Source organism: Oryzias latipes, chromosome 24, assembly GCF_053564925.1.
Source record: "Oryzias latipes strain Hd-rR chromosome 24, Olatipes_Hd-rR_3.1".
In the NCBI taxonomy this organism is placed as follows: domain Eukaryota; kingdom Metazoa; phylum Chordata; class Actinopteri; order Beloniformes; family Adrianichthyidae; genus Oryzias; species Oryzias latipes.
The window spans coordinates 7,855,641-7,881,123 of NC_136260.1; the positions used below are offsets into that span (position 1 = coordinate 7,855,641).

Genomic DNA, 25,483 nt, shown 5'->3' on the forward strand with positions numbered 1-25,483 from the left:
TCTGATCATTTATGTTTTTTTGAAAATAGATTTAGCATGTATGCGTGTAGGCCTGTTACATGGTTGTCCTGGTCAGTGGAATAGAAAATGGAATAAGTAATAGCTTAACATTGTAATTTTACCTTAATCATAAGAAAAAAGCTTCCTGAGTTCATTATGTGGTCATTTAATCAGTCATTACGGGATTACTTTGTTTGTTCGCATTTTGTTTAATTTCACTTTACGGCAGTTCTTCACGGTGGCTCCCGTTGCCACGGAAACAAAACAACTGCAACCATCCTTTTATGGTCAGAGGAAGTGTCGACGCTACGGTGCGGCGCCTTGACGTCACGCGCAGGCGATACTCCACGCACGCACGCACTGCGCTGCGGAGGAATCGGGTCCCTGACCGAGAGAGTGGCGGAACAGAGATGGAGCGACGAATAAATAATTAACCTGCTGTCTCTGCGGCCCCCACTCGCTTTAAACACGACCGGCGGAGGCGCTTTCATTCAGTCTGGAACCGAAAATAGAGGCGTCGTCATTTTTTATTGACGGATACGAAACAAGATGGTGATATTTTTAATTTTCTGATCTGTTCTTGGGACCTTTCCTGGGCATTTCTGCTCCTAATCAATTTAAATAAAGCAATTTATGTTTAAATCATAATAATCGTGTTTGGTTTTGGTTTTCCTAACCAGCAAGAAATCATGTTGCCCTCCATAAAATACAGAATATCGAGACTCCAGCTGCTGCGTGGCTCTTTTATTTTGTCTTCCTGAGAGGATGACGACAAGAAAAGCTTACAGATAGTTTATTTCCAGCATTTTTTTGGCACCTGCATCATTTTTGATAGAGGTAAAAAAATAAACTATGTCAAAAATACATACATCTTGAGAAAATACAGGACATGTGGGGTTTTTTTTCATGGCAAAATTCGAAAATAAATGTCAAGTCAAGTCAGGAGACAGCTCACAGCCAGATGTAACACCTATGCTGCTACACTAGAACCTTCTACAACAGTGTTACACACATATTATAACTTCACACCACTGGTTAATTTCTTTTTAAGAACACAATCTTAAATAGAGTAGGTATTTGCATGCATTTGGCACAAAGTCTCATCTCAGAACAACAATATGGAAGAATTCAGCTGGAAACACATCAGCACAGCCTCTGAAGCTTTGGGTGTACAACACATCACCAGAAAAGGTTATTTGAGAGAGAATGTATAGCTTGTTGGCTGTTTAAAATACAAGAAACTGTTGCATATGCCTCTGTCTGTTCACAAGGCCAGGAGTGTTGGAGAGTTGAGACTATCTTTGATTAATTCAGACGCAGCCAGGCCGCCTTTGACGCTGTCGCAGCCGCCAGCCAAGGATTCAATCTCAGAGTAATTAAAGGAGAACACTGTGCGATAACTGCTACAAGAAGGACTGGAAGACACGACTGACGGGCTGAAAGACTCAAGGTCGTTTGCCACCGATTTGTAAAGCGTCTCCCAGTCTGGGAGGCTGAAGGGGCCGCTCAGGTCAATGTCAGGGACAGACACAGCTGTCTCAGAGGTCACTGCCATCTCCAGGCTGGGCACCAAGTTGTCCAGGTCTTCTCCTGTCAAGTCCTCCAGGTCGTCCTCTTCTGCACTGGAGCAGAGCAGGATGTTGGAGTTGCCCAGAATGGCTGCAGCGGGGATGCAGGAAGCACTGGCCATGTCTGGAGCTGTGGGGACGTCTGTGCTGCTCTCTGGGGGTTTCTCCAGGATGGACAGCAGGTGGGGCGACGCTGGAGGATCCTGCATTATTGAGTCAACAGCATCCTCCTCCATACTGGCATCTCCAGGTAGCCTGCAGGTTGGATTGTGGGAGGCTAGGACTTGCTCCAGCCTCTCCTTCTCCTTCAGCAGGCTGGCTATCTCCCCTTCCAGGGCAGACTTCTCTTCTTCCAGAGAATCAGTTTCCTGGGGTGCAAATACAAGTTTGAACGATCACCACAATGTCCTGCATGGACATTATATCGAGACTGTTGTCATAATGCTCCACACTTACAGCTTGAAGGGTGTCTATCAGCTCCCTCCGTCTGTTGCGACACTTTGCTGCAGCAATCTTATTCCTCTCCCTCCTGATCCTTCTCCTCTCCTCCTCCTCTTTGGAGGGCTAAAAATCAACATGGGGGAAAAAACAGTCAAACAGCATCGTTACTGCGCCTGCTACTGTTTCACATGTGCATTTGACTCCGCGTCTGCCAAGGAAACAGGAAAGAAAGACATCCTCATCGCAGGGAAGTGAGGGCGCGCATCATGTGGCTTCAGGCGGGAGCGCGCATTTTGAAATTAAAAATAAAACTTCCTCCTGTTGTTATTACCATTTCATCTACATGTATTGTGTCACGATGATGTCCTTGGTCGTTTGAACTGAAACGAAGGTTAATTGGGCTTATCGCAGTTTTCCAAAATATCGCGATAATGTCTCACACTATAGGTCGTGATCATGAGTTATGGGCAACAGATGATTTAATTACTTAATTGCTTCTCTGGTGATCTACCAGCAGGGTGATTCCTGTCCTACCTGCTCCCTTTGCCCCTTCCTGCTATAAGGCTTCGCCTTCTTGGAGCCTGCGGGGGTCTGCTTTGCACCCTGGGCTTTGTTTTTTAAAGCTGCAGACGTGATGGCTGTCGGCTGCACCATCCGCTCCAGCTCTGGGGACGTGGAGACTGCAGTCACGGTCGGAACAAAGGCGGCTCCTGCGCTCAGATCACTGTCCTGGAATATCCCCATCACACAGATGGGCACTCAGTCAAACAGCACGATAAATGTGGCATTTAACAGTCAATCATAAAAATAAAGGGCAATTATTGACTAAAAATAATGCATGTCATGTCACATCGTTGTGATGATGAGCATCATCACTCCAAAATGAAAGGTCACAGCCCAAACCGAAGAAATAAACCATCAATCTATTTTAAAAAAATCCAGTTTCTGCGTTTGGATAGAAAAATATTCAAATTTCAGAAATCATTTAAATAAATAAAAAATACTGTATATCTGTTGATATTTGATCTAATTTGGTGTTCATAGTTTCAGTTCATCATTAAGGAAAATGTGCGCAGAGCCGAGCATACCTGGTCCACTGATGATGAAAGCGAGTCAGGAGGATGCTGTCTGCTCCCGGGGCTGTCCCCGCCTGGAGATGTCGCGCTGCAGCTGGAGGATGGCTGGAGCTCAGAGCTAGAGTCTGGATGCATCTTTTCCTCAGAGATCATTGCCCAAAAAACCCAGCACCGTTCATTTACCCGCGGCAGAAAAATGCTCCCCGAACGCCTCCTTTTACTCCATTTACCCACTTCATAAATGGTATGAGTGTGAGGAGGCCCGCCTTTTATAGTGAGCTGGAATTTTATGAATGAAATCTATGTGCTGAGACTGAACCATTTCACAGAGAGACGGAGTGGCCGGGCGCAGAGGCTCGCGTGCGTTTTAAGCTTTCAGGTGTCCATCAGTGTCATCCCCGGGTATCTAAACTTGACCAACAGCTCATTTGAATCCTCTTTCTGTTTTTTATCCTTTAGAAAAAGCGCAAATATCTGAATAAATATACCCCTTCCCCCTCTTTTATGCAGAAGAAGCCCCCCACCATGAATGAACTACGTCATTTCTTGCATGCAGCATCTGCATCGCATCATTTCCATCATCACAACGACCTCATTACAGCTCACATCAGCCGTTTGTGAAAATCAGATTTGGATAAATCTTCAAATACTTAAATGGACTTGTAGTGGGAAATCAGAGATGATTTTCCAGCTTTATTTGCAGATTTGGTGTCAGACTGCTCCGGATTGGAGTGGCAACGCTTCAGGCACTGTTTGATTATTTATAACCTGCAAAGCAATTACTTCTCACATTTCATCTAAGAATAGACCTCCAGCAACAGAGCAGGAGCTGCGGAGAAGCAGCCAATCCCAGAATGGACCAGCCGGTCCATATATGGTTCTTCCGGGGGTAGAGGAGGCGCGCGCTGCGGCGCAGAGAGAGCGCGCGGATGGACGTTTGGACCCAACAGAACAGAAACTGAAAAGTGCACAAGGCAGACAGGAGCGCGCGCGCACTTGACCGAGCAACTGCTTTTGAGGGCAGAGCTTAAACAGATCATATAATACATGCATGTTAGATGAGGGGATTCGGGTCTTTCCGTACATCTTCGTCCAGCTCCGTCAATTCTTGGATCTATTCAGGCCCTATTACCTCACATAGAAGAGAGGGGCCCTCCTGCTTCCCGGCAGTCCCAGCCCACTCTGGAATCCTGTTCCTGGCACATGACCGGGGGTCGGCTGCAGCCATTCAGCAGCTGGCAGCCTGACCAAAGGGGCTTAGAGGGACGTCACTTCAATTGTTTATAACGGTTTTCTGTAAAACTGCAGCGTGAACACCAACCTTAAAAAAACTTTTTTTAACAGATATTGTAATAGAATAAGTGCAAAGTGAGTAAAAATAAAAAGTAACTTGTGAAAGATTTAATTACATTTTTTGACCTATTTTAACAATTCACTTTTTGAATTAAAATATTAAAAGCTGAGTCCTTCACATTTTTTATTTTGATTACTTTAAGAATGTGGTTATGTGTGCTTACACTAGTGTAAAAACCTTAAAGTTTAATCTAATGTTTGTTTGTTTTTTATCATATCAACAGTACAGTTTGAGCTTAAGGTCTAACTTGTTGTTTGGAACCTATTTAATAAAAAAAACATTTTGTGACCGATCTAGAAGTGTAACCCTTGTGCTATCCTAGGCACTTTAACATTGGGAGTTGGGTCATCTAGACCCACTAGACAGTGCTCTGAACCTTTTTTCTTCAATGATTTGTGATCTTCACTGGTGTCCATGGATTACATCAAATCTTTCCACCTTTATCCACCTTTGTCATGGTAGGGAGAACACGTCAATGGAAGGGTGGGGTCATCTCAGATAGCACAAGGGATAAAACAACATGGAGTCATCTTTGTTGCAGTCTTCTTGCAACAACAAGGATACTCTGATGGTAAAAACAAAAAATAAAGGGGAAAAAGAGGCAGTGGACTACAGTATACCAATCAGTTAGCTTCTAATTAGTTATAAGATTACATTTATGCCGAAAATGTTTGGAATATTCATGCAGTTAAACTGAGGACACAAAAGACTTCCATCATCAGATAGAAGTCTCTGCATTTTACCTTTTATAAAGTGAGACTCCCTCATTTGAATGTAACCTAGTTTGTGACAATATTTAGTGCAACATTTATTTCAAATCAAATCATTTACATTAAATGAAAAAAAAAATAGTCTACATATGACTCTGAAAATTGGATTTGAAAAGGGAATGGAAGAAGCTGATGCTTATAAAGATCCAAACCCCAAATCAACAACACTCGTAACAACAAAATAGCAAAATTGAACAATTTTACATAACAACGCTAACATACTTTTCGTATGTTAGCGTTATTATGTCTGTCTGACAAAGACAGAGAGACATAATAACACTAACGCCCAAGTACTCCAACGCCCAAGTACTCCAACCAAACACCAAACCACCTACAAAAAAGGAAGGAGGAAACAAGATGCCTCAGCGGGAAAAACAAACAAAAACAAAACAAACCAACAACTTTGGTAATGATCATTCAACAGTCCAAAAGAATACACATATTCCTCAATGGTTCATTGCATCTTGGTACTTATTCATTATGTATATTTTAAAAATACCTTTAAAATGAACAAGATTTTTACAAGTTTCCATATCATCTGATAAATTGTTCCAGACACCCTTTACTGAGATACACATCGATTTTAGGGTTGTTCCTACTTTAGGTTGATAGAATTTGTTGATTCCTCTCAATTTCTATTTATTAACAGCATCTCTGTTTTGAAACAAATATTGAATATTAGTTGGCAGATAATTTATTGATGCTTTATACATAATTTGGGCAGTTTTAAAATCGACCAAGTCCTGTAATTTTTAATAAAATGTTTTAAGAAAAGGTGGATTTGTGTGCTCATTATATTTAACTTTATGAACGAATCCGATAGCTCGCTTTTGGAGTATAACTAAAGGATGCAAATCTGTTTTGTAGCAATTTCCCAACCCTTCTATACAATAATTCAAATATGCCATTATGAAGGAATGATACAAAATAAATAAAGCGGATTGATTGAGCATCAAGCTACACCTTTTCATCAAACCAACACATTTAGCCACTTTTGAACACAAATAATGTAAATGGGATTTCCAACAAAGCTTATCATCAATAACTACATCCAAAAAAATGTTTTTGCACTCTCTCAATTGATGTATCATTAATAATAATTTGCACTGGCACTTCCTTACTCTGTCTCCTAAATAGCATAAATGTAGTCTTTTTTAGATTCAAAGATAATTTGTTCCTACTAAACCAATGTTTTAACTTGTAAAATTCCTGAGTTATTTCACTTAGAAGTTTCTCTAGTTAGGCTACCTTCACACTGCAGGCTGAAACAACACACTTCCGATGTTTGCCCCTATGCGACCTGTATCTGATCTTTTTATGACAGTCTGAACGATACAGATCCGATTTTTTCAAATGCGACCCAGGCCACTTGGGTATGTGGTCCTGAATCCGATACGTATCTGATCTTTTGGGGTTAACTTCCCTGTTTGGACCCTCAGATTCTCCAGAGCGGGTCAATAAAGAGTCAATAGCATTTATTCTGGGGGAATCCTTCTTTTATTACCGTTCTCCTTCCTCCATAACACACAACATGAATGCGCGCCCCCACTCCCGGCTCCAATGCCTTCTTAAAAACAGAAGATTGTAATTGTGCTGGCTCCTTTGTGAAAATAAATTTATTAATGCTACAAGGGACTCCGCTGTTGACAACACTGTTGTTGACATCCATTGTTAACGTAAGCCACTTCCGCAAACAACGAGTGACGTCGTTCACCGTTGAGTACTATTCTGCGCATGCGGGTCACTTCTGGGTCATTTCACGGTCACACAGGAGATCACAAAAATTCACATTTAATTGGAAATGTGAACGGCCTTTTCAAAAAAATCGGAATTCAGCATTAAGCCCTGTAGTGTGAACGTAGCCTAAGTTCTGACCTGAACATAAAATGCTGGTATCGTCTGCAAAAAGTATGAATTTCATAATTTGTGATAACTTGCATAGATCATTAATGTGAAGTAAAAACAGAGTTGGTCCAATAATTGAACCTTGAGGTATATCGCATATGATACTCCTATTTTTAGATTTATTATTACCAATCGGTACAAACTGCTATTTATCCATCTATTTATATGATGTTTGATTAAGGAACTTTTTTTTCATTATTATCATTTTTAAATAAAAGTCATGCATGTAAATCTCTGTGAACATTTTTATCAATCTGGTTCCAAAGCAGAAAAACAGTTTTTAAACTTCAGGACTTTTAAATTGAAAACCTTTCACTTCTTATCCAACAAGCTTTCTCAATTGAAAGATCAATCCTTGATCTTAAAAAACTAAGTCCAGATGAACTTTTACAGACTTGTTCCTCCATGCATATGTCTGCAAGACTTTCTTTGAACTATTATCATCTGTATAATCCAGGTATATTTTAAGATCTGCAAACAAAAGTAGATTATGTTTTTGCATAACAGTTTTTGCACGCCCAAAGACCTGAAAGAACCGATAGAGTGTAAAGCAAACAGTGTCAGTGGGACTCATTTGGAAGCTTCTGTTCTTGGCAACCAGTCAGCCAAAGCGATCTAACAACCCAGCCGGGCTGCTCGGTGTCTGGTTTCATTCCGTTGCTCTATGGAGTCAGCAAGCAGAAAAGAGCCGCTGGTGAAACCAACAGCGCAGACAGAGCTCTCACTCTGCTCTACTTTCTCTGCACCTCTCATCCTACCGCTGCCGGTTTACAATTTAATTAGACGGAGGAGTCCCTCTGCAATACAGATACGATCTTTGTTCCTTCTTTTGCGTCACTGACGCGAAGGGGTTGGGTGTTGCTCGGCAACCAGGAATGTTCAACAAAACACAAAAGTGGGGAGAAAAGTCGTAATAAATGAAACACTGTCGTCCTTTGACATGAACAAATGACCACAATGACACCACTGTAAATAATTTAGACTTTAATTATTAAACTGATACATTTAAAATAAACCAAAAATAGTTATAGATTTTATAATAGCCATTACCACTTTTTTCTTTAGAGGGGTTATCATAAATTTATGTAAACATATAATTATGTAAAGTAATTGCAGCATATTATAGCGGTGCACACTTCTGCTATTTAATTACATTTTTATAAGAACTAGACATTAAAAAAAAATATAACAAGCATAATTCTGTATACATGTTACCTGGGTTCAATACCCAGGGCGTGCAATGAGCTGCCTGGGTCTCCCTGTGCCTTGAAAAGACAGGCCTGTGTCAGGAACGGCATCTGGCGTAAAAACTCTCTTCCAAACCACCTGTGCTGAGTGCTGTGGAGACTCATAACGGGATGAACCGAAAGGTGAACAACCTATTTTATAGATATTTCCATATACAAATCAGCAAGCAAATGTAAAACAAAATAAATAAGCAAAAGGTTGTCTTATTATCAAACTTCCTTAAGAGCACTGAGTCAGGATTATTGGCCCAGCTTCAAAGCTGCCTCTTGTTGTCCCTTTTAGGTGACAGTTGCTGAGTGGGATTTAAATCAAGTGAAAGGTGGAGGATTCCCTCTTTCCTTTGGGGGAAGACCTTTGTGAAGAGCTGGGCACACCTCACCTAGACTAAACTAATCCGCTGTCTAGGACAACTATTGCAAACAAAGCAATTGCGAGCTGAACACGCCCTTTTATGGGAACAAGCATTGCATCAGGGTCAGGGTGTGAACTTCTGTCCCACTTTGAACTGTTCTTAATTATGTTTATCCAAATAGAAAAATCACCGCGTGGAAAAAGATTTCCACATTTTAAATATGTGTCCAAATAAAAAAGTAAGATACAAAACTGGATAAAGAGGAGAAAAAAAATGAAACCAGAAGAGAACGATCATTTCCCTTAACTGTAACTTCGTGTGACATTTAATCCCCCAAAATCTGGATGTTTAGTTTTTGTTTACTGTTCTTGTTTGGGCAGAACAAACTTTTCGTATCGTTATCCCGTTTCTTTTGCAGTTTTTTTTTCAGCAGCCTCGCTGTTTGTTGTCTTACGTAAGGTCGTGTCGCCGCTCGGCCAATGTCGGATGGTGTGTTTCCCATCAAGGTCCGCCCCTTTACAGGATGCACCATATATGGTAAATGACGTAGGATTCGGGGATCCCGATCCTGTTTATGGAATATTCCATTTCTTGTCAAATTGAACATTAAACGAGCTCCAACGGGTTTCTTTTTGCTGTTTTATTACAAATAACTTGTGTTTTCGCTAACTATGACTGTATATTGACGAAACAAAAGCCATAATTCCCGCCACAGCGGCGTTGCTATGTGATTGTTTGGCGCTTTCACTCTCACGGTTTTAGGCTCCTCCCCCGCGCTGCGTCACACCACCAGGAGGATATAAAACCGATCTGAGCGGCTGGAGCAACTAGATCAACTTCGATTAGCAAAGTAGAAAGTCCTGCTCCATTTCAGAAGAAGCGCTCAAGGAACTTTCTCAAAGCCACAAAAAGGAATTTACCCACTTTTGAGAGGAGTTTTACTGGAATCTTCCTTCTTGTTTTCTCCGGGAAGTATGATGTTCACCGCCTTCAGCACAGATTGCGACTCTTCCTCCCGCTGCAGCACCGCGTCTCCGTCCGGAGACAACCTGGAATACTACCCGTCACCTGCGGGCTCTTACTCCAGCATGGGATCTCCTCAGTCTCAGGTAAATTGAAACGACGATTGCTTAGATGGCTTCACAGTCTTTTTGAACTTTAATTTATAATTAAATTGAGTGAAAGTCAGTGGGCCAGGTTAATTCAAAACTTTTTCAAATTAATTTGAACATTTTAGAATTAATAAATAAAACCTGAAAACAAGCTACTTTTTTTTTTTATAAAGAGTCATAAAAAATTAATTAAGGAGCATGTTTGTCCTGCTGCACACAGAGCAAGGCAGTTTTCACTCCACCGAGGATACATAACGTCAGAGCTGACATCATTGAGATATTTTTAAAGCCCAGTGTTTTAAAACCCTCCTGAAAGCATCACTAACTTCCCGACTCCCCTCCCTCTTTCTCTCAGGATTTCACTGACCTGACAGCATCAAGTGCCTCCTTCATCCCCACGGTCACAGCCATTTCAACAAGTCCAGACCTGCAGTGGATGGTCCAGCCTGTGGTCTCCTCAATGGCCCCCTCCCACAGAGCTCACCCTTACAGCTCCAGCCCCAGTCCTGCTTACCCCAGATCATCCCTGAGGTCTTCATCCAAGGCTTGCTCTTCCAAACGTGGCAAAGTAGAAAAGGTGAATTATCTTTTTTTTTTCTAAATCTCAAGTGATGCAACAGCTGAAATGTGTTTTTAGAGCTGGAGTCTCAACTTGTTGTTTTGTTCTTGCAGATAAGCCCTGAGGAGGAAGAGAAGAGACGAATCCGCAGAGAGAGAAATAAGCAGGCAGCAGCTAAATGCCGTAACAGGAGGCGAGAGCTCACAGACACCCTTCAAGCTGTAAGTATCCCTTCAGATTTACCCTCACTTATTGAAAATGTGTTCTTTCCCAGAGCTTAATAACCAATCCAACATCCCACTAAGTGACACTTTCTTTCTTTCCCATCTGATAGGAAACTGACCAGCTTGAGGATGAGAAGTCCAGTCTGCAGAATGATATTGCTAACCTGCTGAAGGAGAAGGAACGGCTGGAGTTCATCCTGGCTGCCCACCAGCCCATCTGCAAAATCCCATCAGAGCTGCAGACCGAGGTTCCCCTGACCTCAATCTCCTCCACCCACCCATACCTCTCCACCACAGAGTCTTCCATGCCCACATTTACCTCCAGCCAGCAAACCATCCCTCCAACTTCCAACTCTATTTTCTCCAGCTCCGTCCTCTCCACCACCACCTCGACCACCACGACCACCACCACCTCCGACAGCACTGTCAAGATGACAGACCTCGAGGCTTCCATTCTGGAGGAGTCTTTGGACCTGCTGGAAAAAGCGGACATAAAGACGGCACAGTCTGTGCCAGAGGTTGACCTTTCCAGCTCCCTCTACAGTAACCAGGAATGGGAGCCTCTTCATGCCTCTTCAACCAACATTGACTTTGAGCCCCTGTGCACACCAGTGGTGACCTGTACTCCAGCCTGCACAACCAACACGTTCTCTCTGGTGTTCAACTTCCCAGAAGCTGAGACCTTCCCCACCTGTGGCGTTGCACACAGGAGGGGAAGCAACAGCAATGACCATCCCTCAGACTCTCTAAACTCACCCACCCTGCTAACTCTTTAAGGACTTTCAATGAAAAAAAAAAGTATTTCCTCCCATCAAGTCTTGAAATATTATCAAACTGTGCAGAGGCATGAGCTTTGGAACAGGAATGCACCAGATGGCAAATCATATGTTACCTGCCTTTATCTCTACTTGCCTATTAACACCAATGTAGCAAGTTATTAAGCATGATTTATATATATTTAAAAAACAAACACCTAGTTGTTCTAAGTTACTATTATATTTATGGTGCTAGATAACAATACTTGTTGTCAATAAATGTGTTTTCAGAGCAATAGCTGTATAATTCTGGTTTGTTTTTTGTTATTTAAATGTCAAAGTAGATTTTTTTTATTTTATTTTTTTCATTAAACTGCTGTGGTGCCATGGTCTGCAAGTCCATCAGACTGTGAAGTTTTCTGTGAAAACATTGTAATTTATGAAATTTGTATTTATTTATTTTTACAGACGAATGTTGTGCAAATAAAAAATATATATTAACGCAGTTATTTGCCTGATTGTCACTTTAATCATATACCTATCGAGAATAATGTTGAGATATTATACACAGGTTTAATTTGAGTGTCTTCCGCTTTCGTAAGCGTCAGTAGCTTCAAGCTATTTTTCTTCTGTTGCCAAGGCTAACTGTACGTCAGGGCTTTGACGTCAGTGCGTTCTCTTGCATTTTCTTTTTGTCCTGAACGCCCTGCGCAATCACGTTGCACTTCCGTGCCCAAATATAGAATTCCAGTGGAGTCGGTGGCTGTGCTGCGGGCTGACGGCTCTTTTTTTTTTTTTTTTTTTTCTCACTTCCGCTTATATTCGCACATCTCAGGGGTTTCTCTGCAAAGAGAGCCACCGAAACTGTCGGTATATCCAACGGAAAGGAACAATAACTACGCTGGTTTGGTAAATTAGTCATTAGCCGTTCTGACCGAAAAAGACGAGACAACAGAGCGGATACAAGATTACGTTTATTTTGATTGACCGTGCCTGAGCAGGGCTTGTTTCGCTGGTACCAAAAGCAAATCATTCTGAATACAATATTTTTATTTTATTTCGTTTTGTTTGATCTGCAGGGTTCATGCACTTCAGTTTATATCAGAATGAAAGAAAAAATCTAATTCTTTATTTTTTTCCTGTTTGGTTTATTTCAATCAGTAAAAACAAAATAAACAATTTAAAAAAGTACATATATCAAACAAATTTAAGACATTAATATGTTGTAATATAAAGTTTTACACAATTTCATATTTACAAATTAACTTAACACTTCTCAAGTTACGATTTGAAATGGTTTGTGTGTTGGAGATGTTGAGTGAAAATGATTTTGTGCACTCCTTGTAAATTTTGTCATAGGATTTTAATCATCTTTCATGTTTGCTCGTCCCTCATCAGTGCTTTTCCTCATGTCATCAGAAGGCAGGTTGCCCAATTATGACAGGAAATTCTGTGTGAGGACAGAATTTCAGCAGACTAAGTCATTTAGGTCACACTCATTTACGTTGCACAAGACAATGTCTAAGCATTTATTGCCTCATGTTATTGGGTGACACGTTAAAAGAAATCTGGTCTTTTAATACTTAAAAAGTGAAATATCATGCTTTAAAACCACTTGATGCTTGGAATAAATCTGTTTTGACCCCCTTTCTTTGATGCCAAGCAGTTGTTGCATAACAGGCGGATTCTGCTTGTCAATTTTTGCTTGCGCTAAAGCTCTTTTTTCCTTCATGAAACTTCTTGGTGTGACCACGCAGTGCCAGGAAAATCTATAAACGTCTCATCGCTGCGCCCGGGGAGACGAGGCAGCGGCAAAAATAACAGCAGGTGCCTATTGCTGCGATAACAGCAGCATCAACAGCAGTAAAATTAGACTGCTGTGACGCCAGCCTGCGTTGGTGCCGCAACCCTTGGGAGAAACCAGCCAGCGTACGCTGATGCAGGGAGAGGAGGAGGAGGAGAGGAGAGAATGACGGGTATACAAGGATGGCAAGGAGGGAGACAGACTCAGATCCCAGCCTCTGAAACTGAGAACAGCAATGATGAAACACTTCGCCTACATGCCAAGAACAAAAGCTCTGTTGGGACTGGCTCTGTTTTCACATAAACTCTTCCTCTGCCACTTTTCTAATGAAGGAAGGTACAGCTTTAGGAAGTCATTCAGTCTTTCCCTGTTGTGCTGTCTTAGATGACCCCACCCTTACTTTGACGTGTTCTCCCTACCATGACAAAGGTGGATAAAGGTGGAAAGATTTCATGTAATCCAAGGACACCAGTGAAGATCACAAATCATTGAAGAAAAAAAGGTTCAGCGCACTGTCTAGTGGGTCTTGATGACCCAACTCCCAATGATAAAGTGCCTAGGATAGCACAAGGGTTTCAAAGACAAACACTTCATTACAAGCTCTTTACCTTTTATTTTATTTTAAAGTTCTTTCTCTTAAACTTCTCACAAACCAAGTTTGGGCTTGAACTGCTGAACTCTCCTTGAATTTTCATCACCAGGAAGTGATAGGGAGCAGATGTCATCGAGCAACTGCAATCATCTGAAAGAAGTCACTCACGTCAGCACATGGACTTTTGAGGAAGTGGTGTGTTCTGTTAAACTGGGCTGGTGTGCCATTTTGACACAGAGCCAAAAGGTAATAAAGAGGTTATTCTGTCACAAATCATCTGATATGCATGTCAAAGTGGTGAAATATTTAACCCACAACCAAAATGTGAGTCAGGATAGCAGCTTGGGGGAAAATTCTGGTAAATTCAGACACTCAGGCTTGTGCACATATAAGCTTCTCTTTTCCTGCACGATGGGCTATTCTTGGAGCCTATTTGACGTACACAGCTGCAATACTGGAGGGATTTTTCGATCCAATAATTACCGTTCACCTACTGCCAGACTCCCCTCTCAGCAGCATGTCCTCCTCATGTCTCATGGGATCAGTAACAAGGATGTTTCCCTGGAAACTGGACAGCTACATCCTATATAATTGGGCAATCCTTGAACTACCAGGAGACAATAATAGATTTAGCCATTTTCTGATTAGAAATTGAAGCAAATAAAACGTGTAGTAAAAATGTAAAAAGCCCTTCTATCGACAACGTCAGATGTCTGTTTTTTTCACGTAAAACAGACATCTTGTTTGATTTATTATGGCTCCATTACCTTGAGCCGATGAGGCTGTACCAACCCTCCCACACATGCCACTCAACACAGTCTTGAAAAAAGCCACTCAGACCCACTAGAGGGCTCAAGTTCTGTTTATGTAAGACTCCCACTGGAATATTAAAAAAAAAATGGATCTTACTTTTTCAAAAAAAGACCTTCTATTTTACTTAAGTGTCTTCTAAAGAAAAGCTCAAATATATATGTGTGTGTGGGTGGTGACAATATCTTACAGAGTTTGCCTTGGTGTTTCCCAGTCTAGATCCTCACGCCTTCATGTCTAACAGGTTTGACGTGTTTTCCTGCTCCAGCACTCCCCAGTATAAATGTCATTATTAGGCTTCTTATTAGACAAATGCCTGCTGACTGGAAATATGTGTGTTTTTAAAGGAAAACTTGCAAAGGACAGTGATCATTAGGAGATAGGAGGAGAGTGCAGTAATTGAAAAACCATTGCGTGTAATTGGTAAAATAACTGTGTCATTTCTTAGGTGACACATTGTCAAAAAATAAAAAAGTTCATTTTCTTTTGGAAGGGCCCTCGCTCGGATAAACACGTTTTTCTATGCTGTTGCACAGCTGAGCTAACTCTGTTATCGCACAATAAACGGTGTCCGTGCTTCAGTTTGGAGGTGGCTGTACATCAGGAGATACAGCCGGTGTTTGCAAATCTGCCTCCGCAGTCAACGTGTCCTTGGACAAGATGCTGAACCCCATATTGACAGAAAAAACAGAGTTTTTAAAAACTAAACACTGTGTAAATGTGTATCTGAACGCAGGAGATGTTTGCTGATTTAAGATATGCCAATATCTACATTAACCAATATTTGATATTTAAGTTTTGCTTTCCTCTATTACAGTGATGGCAAGTCTCCTGTTTTTAAATTGATGTTGAAATTTGGGTGTTAAATAAATGTGGTTTCTCTACCATGAATCACTGCTTCACAAGTCTAGCAAGCAGCTAGTTTGATCTTTGTTTGTGAGATTTTAAAATAACTCACTGTTAAGGATCTTTTACTGAAGCCTGGATGTGTTCACAGCCAACATGGCTATAAAGTATATGTGGTTATGGGTGGCAGTTTAGCTCAGGCGGCAGAGCAGGTCATCCTATAACTGGAGGGTTGACAGATCAATCCTCGCTCTTCCCAGCCAGCTGTCGCCCCCCTGAGCATGGCTAGTCTGCAGCCCACCGCCCTCCCAAGGGATGGGTCAAAATACGGAGAAGAAATTCCCCATTGTGGGAAAAATGAAGTATCAATTCTTATTATTAAATATATTGGGAGAAACTATCATCTTATTCAATGCCTAATTGCCTTTTTAAAACACCTTTCTGCCTGTACTAACATTATTTTGCATACCTAGGAAATATATGCAAATGCACATATTCATATATTTGAAACTATATACAGATAATCCACATTCCTGTAAAAACTGTATCAACTTTTTACTTAAAGTTTGCAAATGCGATAGTATTTATACCTTTTTAAAAAACTTTAATCACTGCTTTAAATTTTAGTCAGACGATTCAGCTATTTAAGGTCATTTTATTGCACCACCTTTTTTACTCTTACAGTAACATGCTTTGATGAAGATTTGCTCTATTACTCAGTTACAAAGAGTTACTATATATTGTTTTAATTTTTTCAGTAGACTTTTTGGACAACAATACAAGTTTTACTGTTGTCTGAGAGACTTTTAACAAAAGGATAATGATATTTTGTTAGTTTATTCAAATTTACATTTTAGTATCTATAAATACCTCATTTAGTCACTTTCATTTTTTTTATTGCTGCCAGATTTCATAGCTTGTGGACAAAACCAGATCTCATTTTCAAATTGTGACTTAATATTCAATAGTTATGGTGTATCCCTTGTGCTATCCTAGGCACTTTAACGTTGGGAGTGGGGTCATCTAGACCCACTAGACAGTGCTCTGAACCTTTTTTCTTCAATGATTTGTGATCTTCACTGGTGTCCATGGATTACATGAAATCTTTCCACCTTTATCCACCTTTGTCATGGTAGGGAGAACACGTCAATGCAAGGGTGGGGTCAGTTAAGATGGCATAAGGGTTAACAATCCCAATTAACAAAGTAATAAATAGGTCATTTTTGCTAACGTTAAAGCAATAATTTTTCGATCAGTACTGTCAAATTTAATTGTAGCATAGCATTACAACTATTAGTGTACTTTTTTAGTCCCTTAAAAACATTGTTGAGAGACTTGTAATTCGTTTATTTCAATATAATTGAAATCTTTAAAAATTCAGCAAATAAAATGGTAAACATTGTCACCACACTCTGTGTCATATAATTTTTCTACTGTCATTTTTATTTATTGCTTTATTGTTTAAATTTTAAGTCTCAAGTTCAGTTTGGTACGGAGCCCCTAAAGGGCCATTGATGAAAAAGTAAAACAGTAAGTAAAACATTTTTTTTTTAAGTAAAAAGGAAAAAAATAAATTACTGGTGCGCACCAGTTAGTTTCAGGTGCGCACCAGTTAGTTTCAGGTGCGCACCAGTTAGTATCAGGTGCGCACCAGTTAGTTTCAGGTGCGCACCAGTTAGTTTCAGGTGCGCACCAATTAGTTTCAGGTGACATAATGACATTGTCAGTAATATTTCGTGTTTTCAGAAAGTTTACAAGGTCCATATCCTCAACTTTAGCCATTCTCAAGACAACTGTGGCTACTTGGTGCACAATGAGCAAGCAGGTCAACTATCTGATATCGTCTGATACTAACTGGTGTGCACCAGATACTAACTGGTGCGCACCTGAAACTAACTGGTGCGCACCTGAAACTAACTGGTGACCACCTGATACTAACTGGTGCGCACCTGAAACTAACTGGTGCGCACCTGAAACTAACTGGTGCGCACCTGAAACTAACTGGTGCGCACCTGAAACTAACTGGTGCGCACCTGAAACTAACTGGTGCGCACCTGAAACTAACTGGTGCGCACCTGAAACTAACTGGTGCACACCAGATACTAACTGGTGCGCACCTGAAACTAACTGGTGCGCACCTGATACTAACTGGTGCGCACCTGAAACTAACTGGTGCGCACCTGAAACTAACTGGTGCGCACCTGAAACTAACTGGTGCGCACCTGAAACGCACCTGAAACTAACTGGTGCGCACCTGAAACTAACTGGTGCGCACCTGAAACTAACTGGTGCGCACCTGAAACGCACCTGAAACTAACTGGTGCGCACCTGAAACTAACTGGTGCGCACCTGAAACTAACTGGTGCGCACCTGACACTAACTGGTGCGCACCTGATACTAAGTGGTGCGCACCTGAAACTAACTGGTGCGCACCAGTTAGTTTTTTTTTCTTTACTTCAAAAAAATTTTTTTACTTCAAAAAAAAATTTTTTTTCCTATCAATGGCCCTTTAGGGGCTCCGTAGTTTGGCGTTTGGTTTGACACAAAATAAAAACACATTGATTCATTTGTCAAATTTACATCACAAAACCAAATTTGCCTGGCTATGAAAAATACATTAGTTTAAAAAGGTGGAACTTTGAAAAAAAAATTTTTTTTCATGATGCATCCATGTAAATAAAGGAATTTAAATGTCAACGTTTAACCCAATTTTAACCAGAAACAACGCACTAACCCTCCTGGACGATAGGGGCGCTATTGCTGTTGAGACCCTTTTATGACAACCAAAGCACGGCGTTGAGTTGGCTGGTTGTCGGTCGATCGAAGGTAGCCATGGCTCGAGTCACAGCGCTGCTGCTGCTACTGCCGGTTCTACTAGAATCGGTTTATTCTATCTCTTTCTTTTTACCGGTCAACTCCAGAAAGTGTCTGCGGGAGGAGATCCACAAAGATGTGCTCGTCACTGGAGAGTATGACTTGACCGAGCAACCAAACACCAAAACTCATCTCAAGGTGAACTCCGACCTAAGGAGGCTAACCCTCTTTATTCAGCCAGCAATGATTGTATACCTGTGAAAAAAATCCCCACTGATGGCATGTTTTAATCGATAATTATTGTTAAATAATGAATGAAGGGAGGCCAAATGCTGTTAGCATTCTTGCTAAGCTAGGCCGGAAACTCGTTTTCCTGGTTTTAGCGGCTAAGGACTAGTTAGCTTTCCCTAGCTCGTTCGTATATTTCCACCCTTTTCCTTCCTTGTTTAACCTAAAAACATGTTATCGTGTTTATAATTAATAATTAAAACGCTTGAATGTGCTTTTACCGCGGCATTTCAGTGTGTTTATGCGAAACTGTCGAGACGATGTCATCATATCCATTTCTCTGCTGTACACGTCAGTCTTACCGTCCATTCAGACAGCTGCCTTAGCCTCTCATACATTCATTTAAGGATAATTTGACCGGTTCTTGTCCTGCCATCAATATATATATATATATATATATATATATATATATATATATATTTAGCAGCCAAACACGTTTTTAAAACTAAAACGGTAAGCTTGAAAATTAATATACGTCATTTTCTAAACATTTAGCAATACTCTCTATTCATACTTGCATTGGAGCGCTTTTTGTAGGGCCTTACCATAACAATCACCCCGAAAATGGTAATCTGTCTTAAATTATTGTGTCAAAATGTGCTTCATTTTTGTGATTATTTATGAAATATCTTAAAAATGAAGAAGAAGGCGGTAGAGTCTCCCCTAGAGTGACCACCCTAAGACTTTAAAAATGGGGCTCAATGGCTTCTCTCTTTGAATTTGGGATCTAAATCCCAACCTATTAAGTTCCACCTCTTCTAACCTCACAATTGGTATCAAAGTTGGAACCAAACTACGAAGCCTGTGGTGCGATCTCATGACAGGACAATGACAGGCGGGCCACCTCTGACTGCCAACTCGCAAGCAGCGCAAAAATGACCTGCAAATTTAATCTGCTCTAGTTTGAGAAAAGTTCAATTTGATCTTTGTTGACACCGGTGAAGGACATGTTTGGAGCTGTCTGTTAAATAAGCATTACATTTTGCTCTAAATGACCTTAGTAGTCACATTTATCTGGTGTAAAGTTGTAGGAACCCTGATTGAGAGTAGCTGGAACTGGCTAGTTAGACAATGAAAAACAACTGGAGTTGTGTCAAATTTCAACTGCTGAAACACTGAAAAGTACTAATCTGCTGATTTCTTTCTGGTCGTTTATCATTTTCTGTTTTTTATATAGATCACAGATTCATCTACCCACACTCTTTATTCCAAGGAAGATGCAACTAAAGGAAAGTTTGCCTTCACCACAGAGGACTATGACATGTTTGAGGTGTGCTTTGAGAGCAAGTCCCCGCTGGGTAAGTACGGTTTTAAGGACAGGAAAGCAGAGGCATTCAGAGTGAAGGAAGAATGGAAGATTTAGGTTTTTCTGTAATTTATGTCGATTATAATACAATTACAATGTCAGAATATGACAGAAAACCAACATTTTGCTATTAAAAGTTTAATTTTATGTTTGATGTGACTTTAATTTTGCAGGAACTGGAAGAGTGCCCGATCAGCTTGTTAATCTGGACATGAAGCACGGTGTGGAAGCCAAAAATTATGAAGAGGTACGGATCAAAAACTCAACCTGAACGTCTATTTATCCAGAAATACACCGGAGATTTATTAAGATCATCAAACAGACTTTGTCCAATATCAATATTTAGATTTTTGTTAATTTATTATTGAAGATAAAACACCAAACTCCACAAAAAAAACCAAACCAGCACCATGAGGAAGAAGACTTTCTGTTCTCTAGCTTTTTACTGTTTGCCGGTCAGGTCCATTAAGCAGCTTGATCCATTGCAGGTTTTGGTACCTGCTATTAAAGGCTGTTCTGACGTAAGGTTGATGGTGTTTGAACAGTGATTTTCCCCTACAAACAATTAGCTCATGGTTTTCACTTAAGCTGTGTGTTCTCTTGCTGAAGGCGCACGATTTTGTGCAGGCCGTAGGAACCAGTAATGATTGTTGTCTCTACGGGTCACTTTCTGTTTCTCTTTTTTGTTTTTGTACGAGACTTTTCAGTTTTTGGTAATCAGCCTCATTTCTGGGATAAAGCAGTGGTCTCTGCCCTTTTTCAGAGCACGGACCAATCAAATGTCAGACCACGTTTTCACCGACTGGCTGATGTGGGGGCCCAATGTGTTTTTTTTTGTCCTTTAGCTTCTAGTTTTCTTTAGCTTTTAACAATACAGGTTATCTTCATCCTCTGTAAAATATCTGCCGCTGCTTTAAACTAGATTTTGTGTAGGACCCATTCAAATGTGATATATATGAAATCCCATATTTGTCAAAGTGGAGCTAAAAAATCCGTCACATTTCAACTTCAGCTTACTCTGACTTCTAAGGAGGGGTGGATGAATGCAAAAAAAACCTGTCTCTAAAACCTTTTATTTCCCAAATATAATAATAAACGGGAATCCACAGTTTGAGCAACTTTTTTAGCAGCATTTTGATAACATTAGACAGCCAGCTGATGAATATTCGGCATAAATTTTTTTTAATTATTATTATTATTATTATGTCCAAAGTATTTGGAGTAAAGACTCCTGGTTTTTGTCCGTTAAATGCAGATTTCTTTTATTTTAAAGTCAGAGGCTCTGCTTCTGTTTCCTCTCTGGATAGTTTCTGCCAAAAGAAACTTTCCAAATAAGTTTGTTTAGAGTTGAATCTGCTGTCTTGGAGGTTTTTGACTTGGTGACTTTAAGAAAGTAGCGCATATATTTTTGACACGTGACTGAGCGGCTTGACAAGCGTCAAGAATGAGTCGGATGTGGTGGAGAATCCAGGAATTGGCCAAAATTTAAATTCCCTCAGAACCAATTAATATACAATAAATAATGCGGCCCGGCACCAACTGTCCCACGGTCCGGTACCGGTCTGCAGGGGGGGTTGTGGACCACTGCAATACAGCACAGGCAGCTTACACATAAAATCCTGAATGAAAGTGATGATGGTTGACGTCTACAGGTAGTTTGACTCCAGTATGTTTTCATTTTCGCTCATTTCATTTTATCAACTTCACCGGGTTTAGCTTTTACTGCTGAGCTGTGAAGCTCCGCCCCGTTTACTGGACTGAATGACCATTGTTCCACCCCGCCCATAAGTTGTTGGTTTCTTCTTAAAAAGTGTTTGATGGGAATTTTCTACGAATGTCAGCGCTGCAGGGAAACTTTCACAGGTGTTAAAGAATGACGTTAGAGGCAATTAAACAGGTTGTTGCAATGCAGCGGCATGATGCAGTCGGATGCAAACTCGCTGATGCGTTCACGGACATCACGGTCAAATCACAACTACATCAGTGCATCCTTAAAGATTCTTTTTACATTTATAAATACCTGCTGACATCAGCGATGTGTGAAACGGTGCACATTCCCCCAAAATAAGTCAAGGTTTTATGTATTAAAATACCTTTATAATTGGTATAAAAGCATTGCATACAATTATTTTAATTACACAAATTAAATTGTAATTTTTATGAAAATATAAACAGATTTGTATGCAACAAAAAGAAATATAAATTCTATGAAGGTCCCCTAAAAAACCTTTTACTTTTTAAGGATCCATTTGGCCAAGGTTGAGCCATGTGGGCTTAATTTTGTTTTTAGATGTGATTTAGTTCGGCATCACAGTTTTTTTCCAGCTCTTTAAAAACGTCAATAAAATCCTAGCAAGAACAGAAGTGAGAGCGGATGACATGTTCAGTTCCGCCCTCTGCTTACGCTGACCTGACAGGCTCTGCACGTCAAGGAGGTTCTTCAGAGGTGTTCATGGCTCAGGGCGCATACCTGTCTCCAGGTAACTGGGTGGAGCTTGTATTCATGGATGTCTGCGGTTTCATTCTTTTGTACAAGTGTGCAGACTGTTCTGTAGAGGTTGTTCTAGAAATGCTAACCAACAGTTGCACAACAATGAGGAATGTGTCCTTGGCAGATGCGAGCTCTTCTTCCTCCTCGTCAGGATTGAAGGCCGCTTTGTATCCGACTCGTTTTCAGACAGATAACAGACCAGCCACAACCAGCCGCAGTCCTGCCTGTAGTTTCCCTTTGAATGCAGGTTTATACTCTGCTACCCCATGATGATGGGCCAGAATGTTCAAGCTCTTCCTGCTGAAACAGTCTTCCATTGAAATATTTCAACACTAGAGTCATTTCAGTTTAGAAATCCCAGACACTTATGTGTGCTTCAGCAGAAATTTCTGGATAAGATGGCCAGGATATCTGTTTCTGAATTTTCCAAAGTGGAATCATCTTATTTGCAATCTGGCTGAGAACTGTAAAAAGTCAAAGTTCATCTACAAAAAACCTTTTAATGAGTTTTTACAATGTTTAAATTGTTTTAAATCGTTTCCAAACTTTCATTTGAACACTCTTGGATGATCTGGGTGTAATTAGAAGCTTTATTGCATTTCCTGAAACCTTTAAATGGTTTCATTTTTACCTTGGATTTCCAAATGGGAAATGTATTTCCTGTAAGTAGAAAACCAAGATGTCTCTGACAGCTGCTCTGGTTCCCAACACCTGTGCCCAAGAGTGACACCTGCTGGACACAGATGGGACAGACATCCCTTCAACACTTTCTCTGTTCTGCTGCTGCAGATCGCAAAGGTGGAGAAACTGAAGCCTCTGGAGGTTGAGCTGCGGCGGCTGGAGGACCTGTCAGAGTCCATCGTCAACGACTTTGCCTATATGAAGAAGAGGGAGGAGGAGATGCGGGACACCAACGGTTAGAGAGCGAACCAAATTACATTAAAATGACGTAAAGCAAATGTTTTAATGTTCCACATGTCTGTGTCATTCTGCCTCCTCTCATCAGAGTCGACCAACACGCGTGTTTTGTACTTCAGTATATTCTCCATGTGCTGTCTCATCGGGCTGGCCACTTGGCAGGTCTTCTACCTGAGGCGCTTCTTTAAAGCAAAGAAGCTGATCGAGTAGAGCCACTTCCTCAGGCTGGAGGCCTCGTGGGACGCGCCCCAGCATCCACCCTCCTTGGACTAGCTTCAGCAAACAACAGCAAGTCGGGTTAAGGAGCTCAAGATCTGAATTTCAAGGCTGATGGTGTCATGGATGTCCTCTAGAAAAAGATACTTATATAGTGGGTTGGAACATGGGAAGCTCTGCAGGGCTTTGAATGTTGCAGCCGACTTGATAAGAACCTGTTTCTTTGATAAGTTGAGCATTGGATTTTTTTATTTTTGAGCTCCGGTTGAATGAATGTGCCATGAGCAAATGTCTTTCCCTTTCTGTTTAAAAAAACAAAACACGCCAACCAACTCCCATGCTCAGTTGGGGTTCAACCATGAAGGCTGTTTCTACCTGTTCTCTGTCTGAGATGATTGGAAACCACTGAACTCCTGCTTTGTCACTGACTTTGCAAACATGTTTAGTAGCTCAGTTTAACCGTTTTTGTATCCATGAGGCATTTTCTACTTGGTCTCTTCTTCATATTTTTGTTTGTTTTCAGATGAATAATCTGTTGACTGTAAATTAGGGCACTTCCACAAATCTTCACGTCTTGTTTTCAGGACACTTGAGAATCCAAAATAACAACTCGTACCCCGACTCCTACAGCATTTCTGTCAGACAGAGGTGGTTGGACGTTGTGACAAGAAATGTAAAAGTATCCAAACTTAATTTTTTTTTTTTTTGTTAAATGTAAAAACTTGAGGTTCCATAACAGAACTTGGAGATCCATCCAGTCTTTCTTTCTTAGTTTTGAGGTTTGGGTTACGTGAATGTGGATGAAAGAAGATGCTCGTTGTTTTCTGATGGGTTCAATTTTGTAAATTTATTGGGCTTTTATTCAATAAAATAGTGGATGGATTAACCATTCCTTTGTCATATTTTGGGGAAGAAAATTGCTTTAGGAAAATAATTAATATTTGAGGTATTTTTATGTGACTTACATGTTGGAAAAATATACATTCATATTTTGGCTGACAGTTTCTTGTATAATTTGTAATATTTAAATGCAAGAGACGTTTTAAGATTAATCTGCATAGTAATAGATTAAAATGAAGACTAAATCCTTGTTTTGACTGAAAAATTTGACTTGGAAAAAATTAAATCATTATTGACTCAAAGAAGATGGAAATATTTCTCTCATTGTCTCACAGACCTTTTTTTTCTCTTAGCTAAGAACTTAAACAAAAAAAAAAAGTATTAAAGAGGAAGAAATTATCATACTAAAAACGTAACCCTAAAGGATATTTACCTGAAATATTTCCGCTTTAACATTTCAAACCTCAATGCTTTTACAGATGATCCGATTATTATCTGCATATAGAAAAAAATCTCATCTGATAGTTTATGAAAGATCACCTTCTTGTCAGGAACCAGAGCGCAGAACAGATCTTGTGTGAGAGCAATATTTAAATATATTTGCAGCTCATAAAAAATGTTTTAAATTGTGTTTAACAAATCAAAACCCATTTTCTGGCAGACAGATTTGCAGGTTCACTAAATCCAAACCTATTTATTGTTCAATCATTTAAAAACTCTACCAAGCTCCTCCCAAATCTGTAAGTCCTTCATAAAGGGTTAGGGGTTAAAGTCCTGATAACCCTGCATCACATCATCAGACAGATGCTGCAACTGCTTGAGGCCAGAGAATCCATTTATGAACCAATGCACTTGTCGTTGTAGCATTTTAAAACATTCATTTCAGCTGAAAATACAGTAAAAACCTGCTTTTTAAACCTTTATCTATCTTGGGACAAAACCCAGAGACAAAATGATAAAAATGCTCCCAGTAGTGGTATCTTGTGAGGATCAGATGGCGTTTCTTTACACATGAACTTCATTCTGGAACACTTTGAACAGAATGTGTTTGTAGAATATACTTTATACACTTCTCTTCTTCTCCATCACATTGTCGAATCTTGCATCGCCCCCTAGTGGTAACATCAGAACACAACATGTTCCTCTTTTTACTCAAATAAGAATGCAACCTACATAACTGTTGTAGTGAATTCA

At 40.3% G+C, this 25,483-nt stretch overlaps 3 protein-coding genes across 4 annotated transcripts; 2 read left to right on the forward strand and 1 right to left on the reverse strand.

Moving 5' to 3' along the window:
• Positions 1–729: 729 nt before the first annotated feature.
• LOC101167759 (protein c-Fos) lies at positions 730–3,381 on the reverse strand. The gene is made up of 4 exons (XM_004083764.5): positions 3,098–3,381; positions 2,544–2,738; positions 2,025–2,132; positions 730–1,936 (listed from the first exon to the last, which is right to left on the reverse strand). Exons 1-4 carry the CDS (start codon positions 3,236–3,238, stop codon positions 1,265–1,267), a joined length of 1,116 nt encoding a protein of 371 aa, XP_004083812.1. The 5' UTR covers positions 3,239–3,381; the 3' UTR covers positions 730–1,264.
• Positions 3,382–9,536: 6,155 nt separating this feature from the next.
• On the forward strand, positions 9,537–11,869 carry fosab (Fos proto-oncogene, AP-1 transcription factor subunit b). 2 transcript variants are annotated; one of them, NM_001252234.1, is made up of 5 exons: positions 9,544–9,823; positions 10,182–10,403; positions 10,499–10,606; positions 10,720–10,985; positions 11,022–11,869. In NM_001252234.1, exons 1-5 carry the CDS (start codon positions 9,689–9,691, stop codon positions 11,383–11,385), a joined length of 1,095 nt encoding a protein of 364 aa, NP_001239163.1. In that variant the 5' UTR covers positions 9,544–9,688; the 3' UTR covers positions 11,386–11,869. The 2 variants fall into 2 exon arrangements, with proteins under 2 accessions (XP_011490015.1, NP_001239163.1); XM_011491713.3 differs by having other exon boundaries at positions 9,537–9,823; positions 10,720–11,869.
• Positions 11,870–18,159: 6,290 nt separating this feature from the next.
• Positions 18,160–24,335, forward strand: tmed10 (transmembrane p24 trafficking protein 10). Its single transcript, XM_004083763.5, has 5 exons — positions 18,160–18,428; positions 19,696–19,816; positions 19,998–20,071; positions 23,105–23,231; positions 23,322–24,335. The coding sequence occupies exons 1-5, from the start codon at positions 18,249–18,251 to the stop codon at positions 23,441–23,443; spliced, it is 624 nt and encodes a 207-aa protein (XP_004083811.1). The 5' UTR covers positions 18,160–18,248; the 3' UTR covers positions 23,444–24,335.
• The last annotated feature ends 1,148 nt before the right edge of the window (positions 24,336–25,483 follow it).